The sequence below is a fragment of the Athene noctua genome, chromosome 2 (genome assembly GCF_965140245.1).
Source record: "Athene noctua chromosome 2, bAthNoc1.hap1.1, whole genome shotgun sequence".
NCBI classification, from domain to species: Eukaryota; Metazoa; Chordata; class Aves; order Strigiformes; family Strigidae; genus Athene; species Athene noctua.
Window position 1 is genome coordinate 62,081,214 of NC_134038.1, and position 19,083 is coordinate 62,100,296.

At 36.9% G+C, this 19,083-nt stretch overlaps 1 protein-coding gene across 1 annotated transcript in view; it reads left to right on the top strand.

Annotated features, from left to right (window-relative positions):
* Nucleotides 1-19,083, top strand: part of DOK6 (docking protein 6) — a 256,018-nt gene that overhangs the window by 202,743 nt on the left and 34,192 nt on the right. The window contains exon 7 of the mRNA XM_074897771.1: nucleotides 10,241-10,358. Coding sequence (XP_074753872.1) covers nucleotides 10,241-10,358 — 118 coding nt within the window. The remainder of the gene's footprint in view (nucleotides 1-10,240; nucleotides 10,359-19,083) is intronic.

The window sequence follows — 19,083 nt, forward strand, 5'->3', positions numbered from 1 at the left end:
GGCTTTGCACTTACCCTTGCTGAACTTTGTGAGGTTCCTGTCAGCGCATTTCTCCAGCCCATCAAGGTCGCTCTGGATGGCAGCACAGACCTGTGGTGTATGAGCCATTCCTTCCAGTTTTGTAACATAAGCAAACTCGCTGAGGGTGTACTCTGCCCCATCATCCAGATCATTAATGAAGATGTTGAACAGGACTGGACCTAGTATTAATCCTTGGGTACACTGCTAGTTACTGGCCTACAAAGAGATTTCATGCCACTGATCACCACTCTCTAGGCCCATCCATTTAGCCAGTTTTCAGTCCATCTCATTTAAATGGACTGTTCATCCAGCCCATACTTCATCAGCTTCTCCATGAGGATCTTATGGGAAACAATGGCAAAAACCTTCCTGAAGTCGAAGTAGACAGTATCCACTGCTCTTCCCTCATCTATCTACCAAGCCAGCCATTTTCATCATAGAAGAGTATCAGACTGACCAAGCATGTCTTCCTTTTGTTGAATCCATGCTGACTAATCCTGTTGACCTTCTTATCCTTCATGTGCCTGGGAATGATTTCTAGGATTAGCTGCTCCGTCATCTTCCCAGAGACCTAGATGAGGCTGATGAGCCTGTAGTTCCCTGAGTCCTCCTTCTTGCTCTTCTTGAAGATAAGAGTGCCACTGGCTTTCCCCCTGTCCTCAGACACCTCTCCAAACCAAATAGCATCTCCTGTACTCTACTGGCTACTATTAACTCCTTATTTCAGTGAAGACTAAAACTCTTCTTAGCCTTTCCATCACTGACTTGTATTTAATATCACCTAACAAACACTCATAATGATATACATATAACTGCTTGTTTTTTTAAATGAGACAAAGCTGTAAATGAACGTTTCACTGATGAACTGCTCGAGATTGATGACCCCTAGAACATATCTTTGAAGGTTAGGCTAATACTCTAGAGTTTAAGTTGATCTGTATCAATGTGTTCTATGCCACCCGCCTTCAATTTAAGCATTCATGAGTCAACATGATGAACTGTTCTAATACTGTGATTCATTTCCATTTTTGACTTGAATAAAATGTGTAGGGATATGGTGTTCTTTTGGATTTTGCTTTTCAGTTTTAGGTGGGTTTTTGCTCTGATCATCCCCATTTGCCATCTGGAAATAGCCATACCTTTAAACAAGTGTATCAGTACCGAGCACTTTGAAAAAGTCCTAGATTTTTACTTTTAAAAGCTGAAGACTTTGCCCTGGGTGATGCCACTTAGAGAAATTATCTTATAGTTCCACACAGTCTTATTCCCAAATGTTGCTTATTTTCAGGTCAGCAAATGTCTACCTGCAAAATCTTTTCCTTCGTGTCGTCCAGCACATCTCTGTCATAAAAGCCTCCATTTCATTGTAACAGACAGGACAATCAATATCTGCAAATAATTTCTGTGCAATACTGGATTCTTTATCACATATTTATATATATATCATAGAATCAGAGAATGGCTTGCATTAGAAGAGACCTTAAAGATTATCTACTTTCGACACCCCTGTCATGGGCAGGGACACCGTCCACTAGATAGGTTGCTCAAAGCCCGGTTCACAACTTTTCTGGGCAACCTGTTCTAATGTCTCACCACCCTTACAGTAACAAATTTCTGCCTTATCTGCCCTCTTTTTGTTTAAAACCGCTACCCCTTGTCCTATCACTACAGTGCCTAATAAAAAGTCCCTCCCCATCATTCCTGTAAGACTCCTTTAAGTACTGGAAGGCTGCTACAAGGTCTTCCTGGAGCCTTCTCTTCTCCAAACTGAACAACCTCAACTCTCTCAGCCTGTCTTCATAAGAGAGGTGTTCCAGCCACCTGACCATCTTTATGGACCTTCTCTGGACACACTCAGGCAGGTCCATGTCCTTCTTATACTGGGGGCCTCAGAGCTACACACAGTTCTCCAGGTGGGGTCGCATGAAAGCAGAGCAGAGTGGGAGAATCACCTCCCTCGACCTGCTGGCCACACTGGTCTTAATGCAGCTCAAGATACAGTTGACTTTCTGAGCTGCGAGAACACATTGCTGGATCACAGGCAGTTTTGCATCCACTAATACCCCTAAGTCTTCTCCGCAGGGCTGCTCTCAATCCACTCGTTTCCCAGCCTGTATTTGTGTTTGAGATTGCCCCCACCCATGTGCAGGACCTTGCACTTGGCCTCGTTGAACTTCATGAGGTTTGCATGGGCCCACCTCTCAAGCCTGTCAAGGTCCCTCTGGATGACACCCCTTCCCTCCTGTGTGTCAACCACACCACACAGCTTGCTGTCTTCAGTGAACTTCACTGTCCATGTCACCAACAAAGATGTTAAACAGTGCTGGTCCTAACACCAACCCCTGAGGAACACCACTTGTCACCCCCTTCCACTTAGGCATTGAGCCATTGACCACAACCCTTTGAGTGCAACCATCCAGCCAATTCCTTATTCACTGAGTGGTCCATCCATGAAATCTGTGCCTCTCCAATTTAGAGACAAGGATGTTGTGCAGGACAGTATCAAAAGCTTTGCACAAATCCGGGTAGATGATGTCCGTTGCTCTTCCTTTATCCACTAACCACACTGTAGAAAATCACCAAAATTGTCAGGCATGATTTGCCTTTAGTGAATAGATATATAGATAGATAGATAGATGTACATATTGAAGAAATTAGCTCAACCTGCTAGCAAGTTCTCCTATGCGTTAGAGACTCCTACTGTTTAGTTGTGGTTTTTTACGCTAAGTCCTACTTTATAGTCAGGCTTGAAGTAGTCTCAGCTCTGTTCATGTCAGCAGCATCTCCCATGTTATTAGTGAATGGTTTTATGCAATGAAGAATAGATAAAGTATTTCGTTTATTGCCTATGTATAATACAATGTCTCAGGCCTTGTAAAGATGTAAGAACCTGACCTTCTACCCTCATGGTAATTAGTATAATTTCCATAGAGAGGAAACTTCTTTCATGAAAGAAACAAAACTACAATTTTGTGACAGAATATTTGTGATGACACACACCTTACTGACATTCAGCAAATATAATCCCAATGTGATGTAAAATCCAGCTACTTTTCTCCAACATTAATCCTGTCAGACAACAAAGTGATCTATTATGAGCTTCTTTTAGAGGAAAGAAAAAACAAGGAAAAAAACCCAGCACACTTCTGCCAGAAAAGGAGCGAAATGTCCCAATTCTCTCTTTATAGTGTGGCCAAGGAGATTAGAAAAAAAAAAAAAAAAGTATCAGTCCCATTGAATCTCCCTTCAGAATGCTTTTCTTTCACCATTGCTTTATTATTCATACATAATGTTATTCCACCACCAAAGAATAATCATCATCCACCTTGGCACTGCAAAGCAGTGTTATTATTTTGAGATTTTTTCCTCTGTAATTGATTAAGAAACTCTCTGAAAGGTCATAACAAGGTACTGAAAACCTAAATGCTAGAAATATATTATAAAGGCTGAAATCACTGAAATTACTTTTGCTGCTAGCTTTTCTATAAGTCTTTTCAGAAGACTTATGAGGTCATATATTGGTGGGGTTTTTGCCAATATTTTGTATTCTGTCGGGATCAGCAAGATGGATAAAAGTATAAAAATAAACATAAAGCAGTGCATAGCAAATAAATAGTACACTGATACCAGTAAGTGTTTATATTAATAGTAGGCACCTTTAAGTAATGAACACAGTCCAGATAACACATGACTATTTTCTAAGCAAGCTAAGTGGTCATGAACAAAGAGTTATGCGGAAATCATAACCAGAGAGTAAATAGTAACACATCACCAAAGACAATATTCTCACTGGACTTTCATAGGAATATATCCTAAATCCAGTTTTATTAAGTATTATCATAGAAGTTCTGGATCAAGACACAATCTAATTGTTAGACTTCCAGATTTTACAGTTATATGACAGTATGGAAGTGGGTCAATTAAGAGACAGAATTCAAAATGACAAGTTGGAAAAATTGTTTGGAATAGCAGAATAAAAGTCAACAGAAACATGGGTAAAACGCTCTGCTTAAGAAGGAATAATCCAGTTCACAGTACCAGATAGGAACTGCTTTTTGTAGAACAGGTCTTTTGTTCAACAAGTTGAACATGGGACAACAGTATCTGCTTTTGCAAAAAAGGCAAACATGAAACCTTTATCTTGGTCATTACTGAAAATTCATTTATTAAAAAAAAAAAAAAAAACAAAAAACTTCTTCCCTATTGCTTGTACTGTAACTCAGCTGATAGCTGAGCTAGTACCTCAGCTGATGGTACCTTCTAGATTTTGTGATTCTTAAACTCTATTAATTTTTCACTGTGTATACCAGTGAAATGAGTCTGTGCTATTCCATTGTCAGCTAATGGATACTTGATAAGTGAAATCTATTTCTTGACCACTCTTCCTCTTCAAGACATAACACACAAAGCAACCTTCTTTAGAGTTATAAAGAAAAAGTGATATTTAATTCATATTTCCAGACTACAATTCTCATTAGTCTTCTGTGACCTAGTTCGCTTACTATTTGCTTAAAGACTCGAATGAGAATGTGAAATGAGCTGGGGTTTTTTATCCATAACAAAGTAACCTATTTCCAGACCATATCTGTAAAAAACAGTCTTTATTGCAGCCCAGAAATTGGAATGAACTGTATATTGTTCAGTTTTTCTCCACAAGCCAAATGTATTTTCTCTCACCTTCACTGTTTAGACTTTTATAATGCAAAAAGAAAGTTAGAGAATAATATGCTAAACAGATCAAAACTCAGAACCCTAATACAATTAACAGGCTCCATTCTTGGAATTGTATTCATTATTGGTACCAGAGTAACAAGTCTGTTTAAGCCAGTGGAGATGGCATATGGGGATTAAAAGAAAGATTAGCCCCTAAGTCTTGTCTCATGAAAGAACAATAATGAAAAATATGTGGAATTACTTACAGTAACACATTAATAGATCTACTTTTTATTATTATTTCTATTTTAATTAAATAGTCTTTTAAGAATTATAAAGTTGTCGTTGGCAATACAAAGGCTTCATATGACAATATTTTGGATTTAGATATTGGATTTGGATACAGGAAAGAAATATAATGTTCAATGCGTAAAATGTGTCTTACTAAAAGAAAGATTCTGGGGGAAACTTAGGAAACCTAACTACTAGGTATTTCATGTCAGATAACAAAAAAGCTTCAGTGATGGATTTTTTTTATTTTTGCCCAAGTTCTAATTACATCATCATTTTCTTCCTCTTAAATTGGGCTAAAAAGCCTGAATTATGGTTTTCATTTCCTGAAGCCTCATCAGATTTGAGAAATATTTGTAGCAAAATCATTCTAGATGCATGTTTTATTTAATGCTATATTAAGATACTATATGTTTAATTTGGTTTACTGCTTTAACTTTCCTCTGTGCTTCTATACCTAGATACCAAAGATTAAGGTCAGTTCATGGATGCAAGACTGCAAAAAACCCTTAGTGAAATCATAGAATGGTTTGTGCTGGAAAGGACCTTTAAAGGTCATCTAGTCCAACTCTCCTGCGATAAGCAGGGACATCTTCAACTAGATCAGGTTGCTCAGAGCCCCATCCAACTTGACCTTGAATGTTTCCAGGAATGGGACAGCTACAACCTCTTGGCAATCTGTTCCAGTGTTTCACCACCCTTATTGTATTTTTTTTTTCCTTGTACCTAGGATCTACCCTCTTTTAAAACCATTACCCCTTGTCCTATCACAACAGACCCTGCTAAAAAGTGTGTCCTCATCTTTCTTCTAAGCCCCTTTAAATATTGAAAAGCTGCAATAAGGTCTGCCTGGAACCTTCTCTTCTCCAGGCTGAATAACCCCAACTCTCTTGGCATTTCCTCATAGCAGAGGTGTTCCATCCCTCTGCTAATTTTTGTGGCCCTCCTCTAGACCCACTCCAATAGGGCCCTGTCTTGTACTGGGTACTGTAGAGCTGGATGCAGTACTCCAGGTGGGATCTCAACTGAGCAGAGTAGAGGGGTAGAATTATCTCAAATTCATCCCTAGATCAAAGTGTTTGCTTCTTCTACATGTCTGTGCTACTTCTGCCATTATGGGCCATTTCTGTACAGTTGATGTTAACACATCTAAGCCTGTTTTGCCAGCTCCTAAGGAAAATGTGCCAGTGTTGGAAATAGCAATTGGCCTCTTCTGTAAGAAGGGATCCATATTCAGAGATGTTGATTTAATTTTGTAAGTGGTAAATAGGCTTAAAGGAAATACATGAAATAATTTGGGTGGGAGTGTTGATCTGCTCGAGGGTAGGGAGGCTCTGCAGAGAGACCTGGACAGGCTGGAGCCATGGGCTGAGGCCAACTGGAGGAGTTTCAATCAGGCCAAATGCCGGGGGCTGCCCTTGGGCCGCAACAACCCCCAGCAGCGCTACAGGCTTGGGGAGGAGTGGCTGGAGAGCTGCCAGTCAGAGAGGGACCTGGGGGTGTTGATTGACAGCCGGCTGAACTGGAGCCAGCAGTGTGCCCAGGGGGCCAAGAAGGCCAATGGCATCCTGGCTTGTGTCAGCAATAGCGTGGCCAGCAGGGACAGGGAAGGGATCTGAGCCCTGTACTCGGCACTGGTGAGGCCGCCCCTCGATTCCTGTGTTCAGTTTTGGGCCCCTCACTACAAAAAGGACATTGAAGGACTCGAGCGTGTCCAGAGAAGGGCAACGAAGCTGGTGCAGGGTCTGGAGCACAGGTCGTAGGAGGAGCGGCTGAGGGAACTGGGGGTGTTTAGTCTGGAGAAGAGGAGGCTGAGGGGAGACCTCATCGCCCTCTACAGATACCTGGGAGGAGGCTGCAGAGAGCTGGGGATGAGTCTCTTTAACCAAGTAGTAAGCAATAGGACAAGAGGGAATGGCCTCAAGTTGAGCCAGGGAAGGTTTAGACTGAATATTAGGAAGCATTTCTTTCCAGAACGGGTTGTTAGGTGTTGGAATGTGCTGCCCAGGACGGTGGTGGAGTCCCCATCCCTGGAGGTGTTTAAGAGTTGGGTTGACATAGTGCTGAGGGATATGGTGTAGTTGGGAACTGTCAGTGTTGGGTTGATGGTTGGACTGGATGATCTTCAAGGTCTTTTCCAACCTTGAAGATTCTGTGCTTCTGTGAATTTTTAGAGATATTTTTTTAATTGTTGTATTTATGTTAAATTAAGGACAGAAAAAAATCTGTGTAAGAAACTGATGGTCTGCATGTTTCAGGAAAATAAGAAAATTAAAAAGGCTATTTATTTGGTTATTTTCCATAGCGAAATATTCTCTAATTTAGTTCATTTGGAAAAGCATAGAGGAGAAGTCAGGGCTGGGTGTTTTTTTTCTGAGTCATAGTAAAAAGATGAAAGGAAAGAGTATCTAGGATAAAGTCTCTGAATTTATCTGGAGTCATCTCTTCCACTGGTCTGGAACACCAGAAGTCTCAAACCTGAGTGACTAATTATTTAACAAGTAAACAGTTTTGGTTCGTCTTCCCTGATTTACAAATTATTTGTTTGTTTTGTTTTGCTTTTTTATCACCGTTCATTTACAGTTAAGGAAAAGGGATTATGAAACAGTACATTATATTCTAGTATAATCTGTAATAAATTATATAGCAAAAAGCTATTTAATAGCTTTCCATTTATTTCCATAGATCATATACATGTTTATATGTCTGTTTTCTTCACCTTGGTTTCAAGATTTTTATCTGAAACAACACAGTCTAGCATATAAAATGGTCTCTAGAGGAAGTAGATTCCTGTCAGTAGATTATTCAATTTTCTTTGAACACAGAAATATTTTGGAAATAGCAGCTTGTAGGAGTAAGCATTCTGTCATAGTCAATTACATTTGACCAATAGTGTGTTTTTTATATTAATAAAAAATTTAAAAAGCAAAATTGTACCTAATAGTGATCTAACAATCAGTAAGAATAACATCATGAAAAATTAATGTGCTATTATATTAGAATCTTTCTATGATATACAAGTTGATAAGGTCTTCAGATCGTATGTTTATGTTTATGTCTTAAAGTCTTAAATTGAAAAAAAAACATTGACAATGTATTTTAAAGTTTGGTTGGTTGGTTGGTTTTTTCCAAGGATGATATTTTAATAAAATAGAAATTGCATTTTCTCTCTATGGAGTCCCCAAAGAAATGTAGTTCATCTGGTTCTATTGCAGTTAGCATATGGTGATACTTCTTGCCCAAAAGGGGATATCAGAAGTTGTTCTTTAATTAGAGAATCTGAGGAAACAAAGTACTGTGAATGCTCACAGTGCGTCTTCTGCACTAGAGCAGTTCTTACTATATGTATGCATATAAAGTTCTTCTGATCAGACAGGTACTAATCACCTCAGATAAGGAATAATGATATAACTTCAGTCACTTCAGTTTTGTCCATGGATTTAGCTTTTGAGATAATGAACCATAGTCAAAGTGGTTCCCTTTTAGGAATTTTTTTTTTTTTTTTTCAAAGTGCATATGGATAAAAAGGTTTGCCTATTGCCTCAAGACTATAATTTATCTTTTGGGTGAATAAATCCTGAATAAATAAGCTGTGTATTGAAGTTACATGATTTTATTTATTTTTCTTACTCAATAAAGTTACCCTTGTTATCCTCAATATACTAACATAAATAGTATGTTTGTTATTGCTCTGATCTCTACCATAAAGGAAATTCTCTGCATCAATGAACTTTAAATTCCCAAGTCGACCTAAAATAGAATTCCTGTGATAAGGATTTTGAACTTTTTCTAATGGAAGAAATGTTTCTGCAGGCTTTTTAGTTCATATTGAATAGCTTCCAGTGATGGTCTGCACCATTGACAAATTAAATGTAATACTTGGCTATAAAGGAACATTACATTACAGCTGCATTAGCTGTAGACAGGGAGTAATTTTGATGACAATTCTCAAGAAAACAACAATGAAAGTAATTACAATAGATTGATCTGAAGCAAAATATCTGCCACACATCAGTGTGTGTAATACTTAAAAATTAAATAATTGTAGATTATTAAATATAAATTGTGGATACTGTCTCCAAAAGGTTTTTTCTATTTATTACAGAATAACACCAGTTTGTTCTGATAAAACCAGCTTTTTTAATTTAGCATTATGATTCTGAATGAAGAAATCCTAGGAGTTAATCATTAGCCTGAAGTAAATGATCCAGACCTTGAATACCTATTGCTCTTTAGCTGGACTCTGAAAATTTGAGGTTCTAGGCACACCTTCTCAGATTACCACCCTCACCATCCTGGTGCTGCTCCTGAAATTAGAAGGTTTTCCCCTTTAAATCTTCAGACATAATTGATCCTTCAGTGCTGATCTTTCCAGACATCCCCTGAAGAAATTACACGCCCCATAGCATCATCATTATTTCTTAAATCCTGCAAATCAATGATCACATTTATATTCTGTAAAGCCAGAGATACAAAAATTTTTCAGATATGTTCTCTTCTAGACAGAGAAAGCCTCAATTACATAAGTATATCCAAAGACATTGTCAGGATGCACAATCCTCCACCATTCATTTTTCCTATAGCTTAGACTTGTCTTTCACTCACACCTATAGTGCACTGGAGACAGATCTCTCTGATTTTAATAAAGTTTACATTCCTCCTCTCAGGTTTCCGTGCCTTGTACAGCTCTTCTACACATGGACACTTATCATGCAATTCACAGTTTCGGTTACATGATGTCCCTGGACTGGGAAAATTTATTCTTGAGGCTGTAGCTTGCTACTAGGGACAAGATACCTTCACTTAAATGGAGGATTAGGGTTTAAAGACACTTCATTGCTAATTCTCTGCTCGTTGTCTCAGATTGTCTCTTAGCATCTTTCTGGGTATTCAATCCAATATGCAGGTTAAATGACCAAAAAGAAATGTGATTGTAGAGGGGTTTAAGATTTCAGGTATATTCTAATCCATCATTACTGTAAAGTTAAAGAAGAAAATAAAAAAATCCTGGCAGCAACAAGAATAGCTGTAGATAAATAGGACCATATTACTATGTCCTAATATTAACCTGTGCTAATGAACCTATATACCTTCGCAGCTTTTTCCCAAGCATTCACACTGCTGATGCTTATAACACAGTTTAAATGATAGTATAAAACCTGTGGTAATTCAGGAAATAATATCTTCATTACAACATTGGTTCAATTTACAGTTTTGAGATTACCTATTAAGTATGATTATATGATCTTCCATTTATGTTTGTTTTGGTTTTTAGCTCCAGACCAGTCTGTCTGAACCAATGACATTATCCAAGTCGATCTCACTTCCTCGTAGTGCGTATTGGCATCATATCACCCGGCAGAACAGCGTTGGAGAAATCTACAGTTTACAAGGCAAGTTCCTTATAAGTAAATGCCATGTCCATTAGCTCTTTCCATTCGACCAGAATTCGTGCAAATTGCTTTTTATTTGCACTGGTTGTTTTCTCTCCATTTCATTTTATAAGTTGTCAAGGAACCTCAGCAGGATTCCCAAATTTGCAGAAAACAGGTTTCTTTTACTAATTTTGTAAACTCATGGTGAAAATTATTCCCAGAATCACCACGTAAAGCTGGATAGACAATTTGGCTCAATGTAGCTTCTCAGTAGCTAATCAATGTCAGGTTGTTTTAGTATTTTCTTCCAGTAAGACTATGTATGTATTTGGGCAATCTGTGAGTGACCAATTAAATCTACATAAAGTGCCTATATGAGTTGCAAGATTAAAACAAAATAGTTCTAGGAATAAGAGCTATTCTTGGTGAATTTGCTTGGTGAATCATATATATATGAACTGTCGATTTGACTAACTTACAGACCTTCTGTATATACATATCTTTTTCTGTCTTCAGTTCTCTTTCATATGTTTAGATTCTAAGCCACTTGCTTAAGACTTTAAATGCTGTAATTAACATAATTTGATGATGATGATGATGATGATGATGATGATTCACTGCTCTTAAACTGAAATTGATTTGTATCTTTTAGGAAACTGAAATTATTTTTAGATTTAAAATGTAGACCTTAGTTAATATTATTGTTTTCACTTTGAAAAAATAACAACTTAGCATATTCCTCTGTATTACTTGGAAAGGGCTTAAGGATTTTATTTAAATTCTCCCTCAATAATCTGTTTGCATAAGCAATTTACATTTAGATAGGAGGTTAGAAACTGCTCACAAACAAGAGTACCCAATTCAAGAAAACATAGTACATATTTTTATGGAAGTGAAATGCAGTATACAGATAAAAGACAAGAAGTGTTTTGTTTTGTAAATTATCACATAAATTAAAATCAGCAGGTGAGCTGTGAATTCAGTGGGTGACTCATCAGTGAATACAGCATTTGTTTCCCGTCATCCCCCATACAACAGTGAATTTGTAATCATGGTAATAGTCTTGCAGTTAAATAACAGTAATGGAAAAAAGACAATGACCTTCCAGAAGTTATTTGTGAAAAAATTGTGATTGTAGATCACCTTAAACATATTAATAATATGGCTGATATTTTTTCATGAACAAAACAAGAATGCGAAACAAAAGGTTTATTTGTTAGAGTTCCTCTCCTGGTGTTCTGGAATGGGTCTTTCCTTTGGCAAAAGATAGTAAAAATATTATTATATATATGATGAAGTGAGACAAATTTATAGAACATTGTTCATTCTCTGCAATATTTTGTTTCTTATAAATGGCCTTTGCAATAAAGGAAAGCAAAACTTGATATATCAAGTAATAGTTTGATATCTATACCAACTAGCACTGCAGGATGCCACATATTGGAAGCGTATTATTAAAAACGCAAAAATTTTACTTTTTGGTAGCATGCAGATTTTACTCACACTTCCACTGAGACACGGGACTAATAAATATTTCAGACCTTAAGATTTTCATTTCTTTTACATGTGCTGTCGTGACTGAATCTTGAGAAAGTTGATTTCAGAAGAGCCTAGTTCAGTTTTACCAGTGAGCTAAGGAATTCATCCAGAGGGCTATTTTGTCTCCCTCTGGTTGCAAAATTTTTACATCCAAGAATCTGTAATGACTATATCTTTGAACCTTCTGCTGCAAGGACTAATTAAAAACAATGTGTTTGTAAAAGGAGTGCAAACTGCACCTTTTTGTCCTAATACATGTTCATACTGGTAGTCTTTGCACAGCAGAGATCTACCGCTTGTGAAAGCATCAGCCCACAGATGCTTCATAGATGTAGGTGGAAGGTGGGTAGCAGGGAGGCAGACTGTGAGCATCACTTCAAACTTCACCTTAGCACAGCAGCCAGCTGAGATGAGCTGTTGCAGAGGGAAAAATCACTTGCTGCCACTGCGATCTCCTCTGAACTTGAAAAGGTGTATTACACCTTCAGAGAGGAGACAGTTTCTTTAGAGAATAATCCATCAAACTCAGTTCTTCACTTGATGTGTATTTATGACAAAAAGATTAAAGAAACGAATTTGAAAATTCCACACATCTCTCTGAATATCTCACAAACTCTAAAATGAAGTAACTAGAGTGGTGTCTACCTATATTCAGATTACTATCAATACCAGTAAGGTAACAGCCAAACTCACTGTTACGTACAGTGTAAAACTGTTTCCATAGTGGCAATTATTTCAAACTTGCCGTCTGAAGTGACTAGAATGTAATTAATAACAGCTGGTGATGCATAAGGAGAAATGAATACATGCTCATACTACCTTAGATAAATTGGTTCTTCAGGAGTTATTTAGCAGTCGAATTTAACTTAATTAGTAGTGTGGATTCATCCAATAATTAATATGTTGTAGAGTAAGAAGGTGGAGTATTTTGTGGTTGCTTTTTTTTTAAAGACTATATCTCATATAAAAAAAGGCAATTCAATAAATATGCATTGGGTTTACCATCCTCCATCTGCCCATGACAATATTTATATGTAAAGGGCTAAAAAGACTGAAATACAGAGTAATAGTGCTAAAGGAGCACATGTTGCACAAAATATCCTAAAATGAGGTGGGTTGATTTTTCTCTTTATACGGCTTTTCTTCCATTTGTATCTTCCTTGAGCTCTTTCAGTTCCTGATTGCACTGGTAAGATAAAAGTAGTAATTTAGTTGTCTAATTAAATTTGTCAATAGGAACAGCGTGGTGGTTGGTTTTTACCCATGGCAGCACATTACTACGAGTAACCACTTCAAATTTTACAGTACAACGCTGCAGGTCTGGCAGAGTTTGCATCCGTGATCTGCAGCCTCTGTAGAGGTTGTGGTGTGGGGCCTCATTAGCTGACACAATGGTGCCGTTTCAGCACTGTGCATTGCCTCTCCTCTCCGTCCAATGTAACACTGGGCATGTGGGCAAGCCCCACCGCTACACAACAAAAAGAAAAGGGGAATTGCTGCTATGCCAGGAAACAGCACAAAGTTTTTCTACAGCCATCAGGTTCGATTCTGATCTAAACTTCTGTGCTGAAGTGATTTCACTTAAAATCCCAAGTGATACCCACAGCTTTACAAATCACAATGCCTCTTTCTGAAGTGTCCTTATTAATAATCCAAATCTTGCCTTTATTTACAATTCAGAAATGAAATGGTGTTCTTACAGATTTTTATCACAAAATAGTTTAAGTAACAGAGAAAAAAGAAAAAGAAAATTACTTATGCATGATTTTTGTATATACTTGAATAAGACTTACATGAATTGTACATTTTCATGAATAATAGACAGTTCTATGGAGAATTAGAGCCCAAATGAAGACAAACTTTCATTGATATATTATGCTTTCCTATACATTAAAGTTTACAAAACCACAAAAATTACAAGCCCAGAGCACTGCTGTGTATGGAAAATATGGTTAGGAAAGAGAAAAATACAAGTACAAGAGCTGTGTAAGCATGAAAAGAATTCTGTATGTATCCTCATAAATCATTGTTTATTCTTATTACCTGGCATATGATTTAACACCATTTCAGAAGATTTTAAAAACTGAGAAACAAAGCATGTCTTTTTATACAGCAGAAGATAATAGACAGCATTAATGTATGATATTTTTCAAAATTCTGCATTTTGAAGTTTAAATTTGCTTAGGATGAAAAAAAAAAGGACTGTAGACTTTACTTTCCAGTAACTGAAACTTAGTGTTGCAATTCTTGCTCTAGAGAATTTGGATAGTACAGAATTTAAATACAGTCACTTTGGATATTATTAAACAAATAAGGCCAAATAAAATTTTGGTATGGAAACATGCTTTTTGTATTGCAATTATTGAAGTCACTGAGGAAATTACGTTCAGAAAATCTGATTATAGTCTGGCCTTTCTCCAAGAAACTCAAAATTAAGAATCACTTTCAATCACCCTTCTTGTATTTGAGCATGATTCGTATTCCTTATCTGGACTTTGGTTTTGCCATCTGTACTCAAAGTGATGAGCACCTACCCACGTAAGCAATCTTATTCATTTCTATGAGAGTACTCATGTGGAGGAACGTATATTTGTATAAGAATTACACCAGGAACATTGTACATGTTGTCCTCTTAAAGAGGACAGTAATGCTTTTTTCCACAGTAGATTGCTTATCACAATTTATTACAAATGTTTATTTGCTCTATCAATCAAAATGCTTTCCACATTTTGTTGTAAATCCATAACAAAGTAATTAAATTACACTGAAAAATACTAAGATGCCCGAAAAGATCTAGAGTCTCACATTTTTAAACTTCGTGAGGAACTTCAAGACATAAAACTGTAGTCTTCAATGAGATAGGACTTAAGCTGGAAGCATCACTTAAGCTTGTAAGTACATGTCAAAATCAAAACCACACAGAAGTAAAAACTGGCCTCGATGAAGTCTATAGGAATTTTGCTGTTGATGCAATTGCCTTTTGTATTTCACACTAAAAAGGAAAGAAAAATAAATCTGCTTTTACAAAACAAAACAAAGGAAAACTCTGGCCTTGGTAATCAAGACTGCATTGCTCCTGGTCTTCTGGCCTTGTTAGGTGAGAGCTCACCCTTCTCTTGTTTTGTAATATATTTTTAGAATAACATGTAACGTTAACCCATTCAGCTATAAGGTTTTGTACATAAAAGGGAGACAAAGTCATGCACAAATGATTTCTCCCAGCTACACAAGTTTCCAGCCTTTTCAAAGTAGAAGTTCTGATATGTCATTAAATATAATCAGAGAATATTCGAGTTGCTAACTATTTAGCAGGGTTTGAATCATTCTGTTCAACCCTCCTTAGGCTAATCCTGCAGGAATTTCTGATATGGGCTTCTGCAGTCTTCTGCAAATTAAAGTATGTAAAATGAATTGGAAGACATTCGTCATTTTGGCATTTCCATTGTTTGTTCATATGCCCAGCAATAGAGTACAGAATCCATTTCCCCATCTAATCTTGATGCCAGACTAATGTGAATGACATAAAATGTTAGAATATATCTTTTATATAAACCTGATCACTCAGTAATGTTTCACTAAGTGTCTACCAGCAGCTAAAGCTGAAATGCTTTATAGCCTGCCACCTTCCCATTTCCTTTGTTGAATCTCATCAGGACTTTCACATTAGTAAATGAAGTCTATAAAATTTGAAGTATGAATAAAGGACACCTGAAACAAGATACTTACCGAATAGAAACTACGTTAAGAGCTACATTGTTTTAAAAGACTGTATTATGTGTTTTTTCAAGTCTTATGCAGTAGATTTGATCCTTTTTTTTTTTTTTTTTTTTGAGCTTTGAAATTCTATGCAAAACAGTGCATCACTAATCACTACACTGATTTTAAAAGGGAATATTAGAAATGGGAAGTGTCTTAGAAACTAGTAAAGGAGAACTTCATTTTGTACAACAGTGATTGCTATAGTTAATTAAGAGCATTACTGACGAGTATCTTGACATATTCCCTTTCATTCTGATAAATAGTTGCTGAGGTAAGAGTTTCTTACAGCTATGAGCCATGAAAAATAGGGGGGAAAAGCCAAAAAATATTAATAAAGCATATTCTGTTGTCAAATTCAGAAGTTGTGATTTCATTTCAGTCCTATCTTGTGATGCCCATTCTCTCAGAAGATGGTCCTCCCATGAGATCACTTGTCAGTGAAGTGATTCTGTGCTAGACCAGAAAGTGTAGAAGCCACTGTAGTTTCAAGTTACAACTGAAACACCAAACAGTGTAAAAAGAGCAGTTAAATATTGGCTGGTTGCCTCCTCTCCCCTCCAAAAACTAACAAATATAAGTTCTTCAGTGCAAACTACACAAATTTTTAGTTATAAATCTCTTTTTATACCTTAGCTTAATGACTTCATGAATACGTGATAACACTAGCTTCTCGCTCATTGGTTAGTGTGAAGAAGCAAATCAAGCTTTGCCTGGAGCTTAACTTAACTGAAACCAGGAATATTTACCCTGACTTAAGACTAACTACAGTTTTGCTACTGTCTTTTGATCTCCCTGCTGTATCATAAAATTCAAGGACCTGCATTGTACCATGAGAGCTGTATTTCAGTGAAAGAATACGTGTAGTGGGAGAATAGGCATAACCAGCTCCATGGATGCTAACTGTTGGCTGGTACTGGATTGTCTGAACAAGAAAGCTTTGCTATGTTATATCAAAGAGAAAACTGAAATACTTGTCAAAGGTCAGTTTTATGAAAACTGCTTTTTCCTATTAAATAATTTCACCAATAAATCCAGACTTCTGTAGCTATGACTAGATTTGTTGGACTAGATGATGTGCAAGGTCTTTTCAACCTAGATGATTCTGTGATTCTGTGACTGTCTTATTTTGTGTTAAGTATGTTATCAAAGTTAGAGCAAGAAGATTGTCAGTTCATTTTTGTAATTTCAAACAAATTGAAATATTTCTATGCTGACAAACCAGATTTTCTAATCAAATTATTATTCAAAATCATGGATGTATTAAGCCTTCTTTACAGTAATTTGGGGTGGGGGGAAGCTTGCATATTTGTGAAAAAAATACCTGGGCAAAAATATGTATTTTCTTCACTATGTATTTGCAGGAATTGTTTATCCTTCTTTGTCTTTCAATAATTATTTTTAAATAAAGTATAAATTATTGAAATTGACATTTCTATAGAACATGTTCACAAAATTTTTTATAATCTAGAAACAATGTAAATTTTGAAAATGAGCTGTGTAGTGGGAAGAGTGAAGACATATTAATAATGGCAGCTTTACCAGCAGCAATGAGGAAAGAACCAAGCCCAAGGATTACAAGTGCAATTGATTGTGTTCTACTTTAAGTGGAAAAAAGATCCACCATCACCCCCCACATTCTAATGTTTATGACATAAAATGGGATCATATAAATATATACTTAACTGCTTGTCTGAAGTGATGTAACATTGACCTAGCTGCCTGATATTTAATTATCATGAAGTTTAAAACATATTTGTTATAGAAAGAGTATTCTAAGATCTCAAATACATCAGTCTTAAGTTTCTGTAAGATAGTCTTTCATGTGTATCTCACTTTAATAATATGCAACAATATTACAGTGGCAATATTTGTAGCACACATACAGTCTGTTGTTAGTGCAGATCTATTTACCTTCATGGCAAGGCCAATTTAAGCAGAATGAACACCCTATTCAGTATGTTCAGTTTAATCAAGCCATAAGAATATATTTTTTATAACTCCATAGTGAATTTCCGCTGTGCAGACCTGATTAAAAAAATCACAGTATTATTCAACAGAGAAAAAAATGTTCAAAAAATCTTAGAACATCTTTCATTCTCTATTTGTTCAAAAAAGCCTTTTCGTCTTGGTGAATTCTTATATCCTGCTAACTTTTTATTTGATCAAAACAATACAGGGTAAGAAACTAAGATAAATTTCACAGAAGAAAAAACTGTGAATAACAATGGGAATTTCCTCCCAGTGCAGAGTTAGCTAGATTTCACCAAAGTGAAAGTTCTTAATCTTTTCCAAAACTGAAGTCTGCCAACTCCTTGTAGTTCCATGTTTGAATAGTAGAAGTGAGTTTGCTGTTTAGCTGCTGGATACTTGTTTATCCTTCAGAATTCTTTGAAAATGTCTTTTGGGAAAGGAGTTTTATCAAAGGAGTCAATGTCCTGAGTTTAAGAAAAATAAGATATTCTGGTATAAAGCTATATGGAAGACAGGAAAATGCAATGCCAGACTGTAAGAGAGATAAGAGAGAAAGGACTTGGTAGAAACTGGAGTAACAGTGAAGTTAGCATCCAGTAGTGTATAACTGCAGGTTCTGGAATTTACATTGTAAATATCAAAGGCTCTGTCCTTTTTTACCTCTAAAAAAAGTGTCCACATGAGGATTCAGTGCAGAGTAGCAGCAGAGCAGTATACCGTAAAGCCATACCTATCCTGACTGTAGATGATAGAGATGACGGCCAAAGTGGAATGAGGCTTTTCACTGTTCAGCAGCAAACACCTTAATTGGAGAGTGAGAATGAAATGAAAAGATCCTTACTATTCTCTTTAATGACTGCTAGGCCAATATTACATATAACAGGACTGTGCTGTAGTTATTTTCTCTGACCTGGTAATGCGTGTGACATAATGTGGCGTGGGTGCTTGTGTTCCCAGCAGCATCCTGTCTTCTCCTGTGTGCAGTAATGCCACCCCTCAGCCCAGCCCAAGGAAGTGGAGGAAATCTGGCAGCTTGTAGAGGGGGGCACAACTTGCTCTCCTGCGCCATTGGGGCTGTTCTGCCCAGGGTCTGTGGACTAAGAAACTAAGGATGTCTATTCTCTCTACCTCTTGTCCAACGTGGACTGTCATCCTCACTCAGGGTAGAAAGCAGGGTCTTGTCCAACCCAACTCTGTCCCCGGGAATAATCCTCGTGGGAACTGCCACTGCAAGTAATGAGCTCCCTTTTTTCTCTCCAAATTCTGTAAGCCCTATTATAGCTACTGCAGACTGTTCCCAAAGCTGTTTGATTGTGCACAGGTGTGCTTTCAACATACAGAAGACACATGGCTAGTTAGTTACATCTCAACCACTGTTTTTATTTTTTCTGAGGATTTTGATCAGTCATTTGGTTTCAGGATCCAAGAAAAATACTCTTCCCCTTGCTTACAACGTTGCTCATTGTTCTTACAT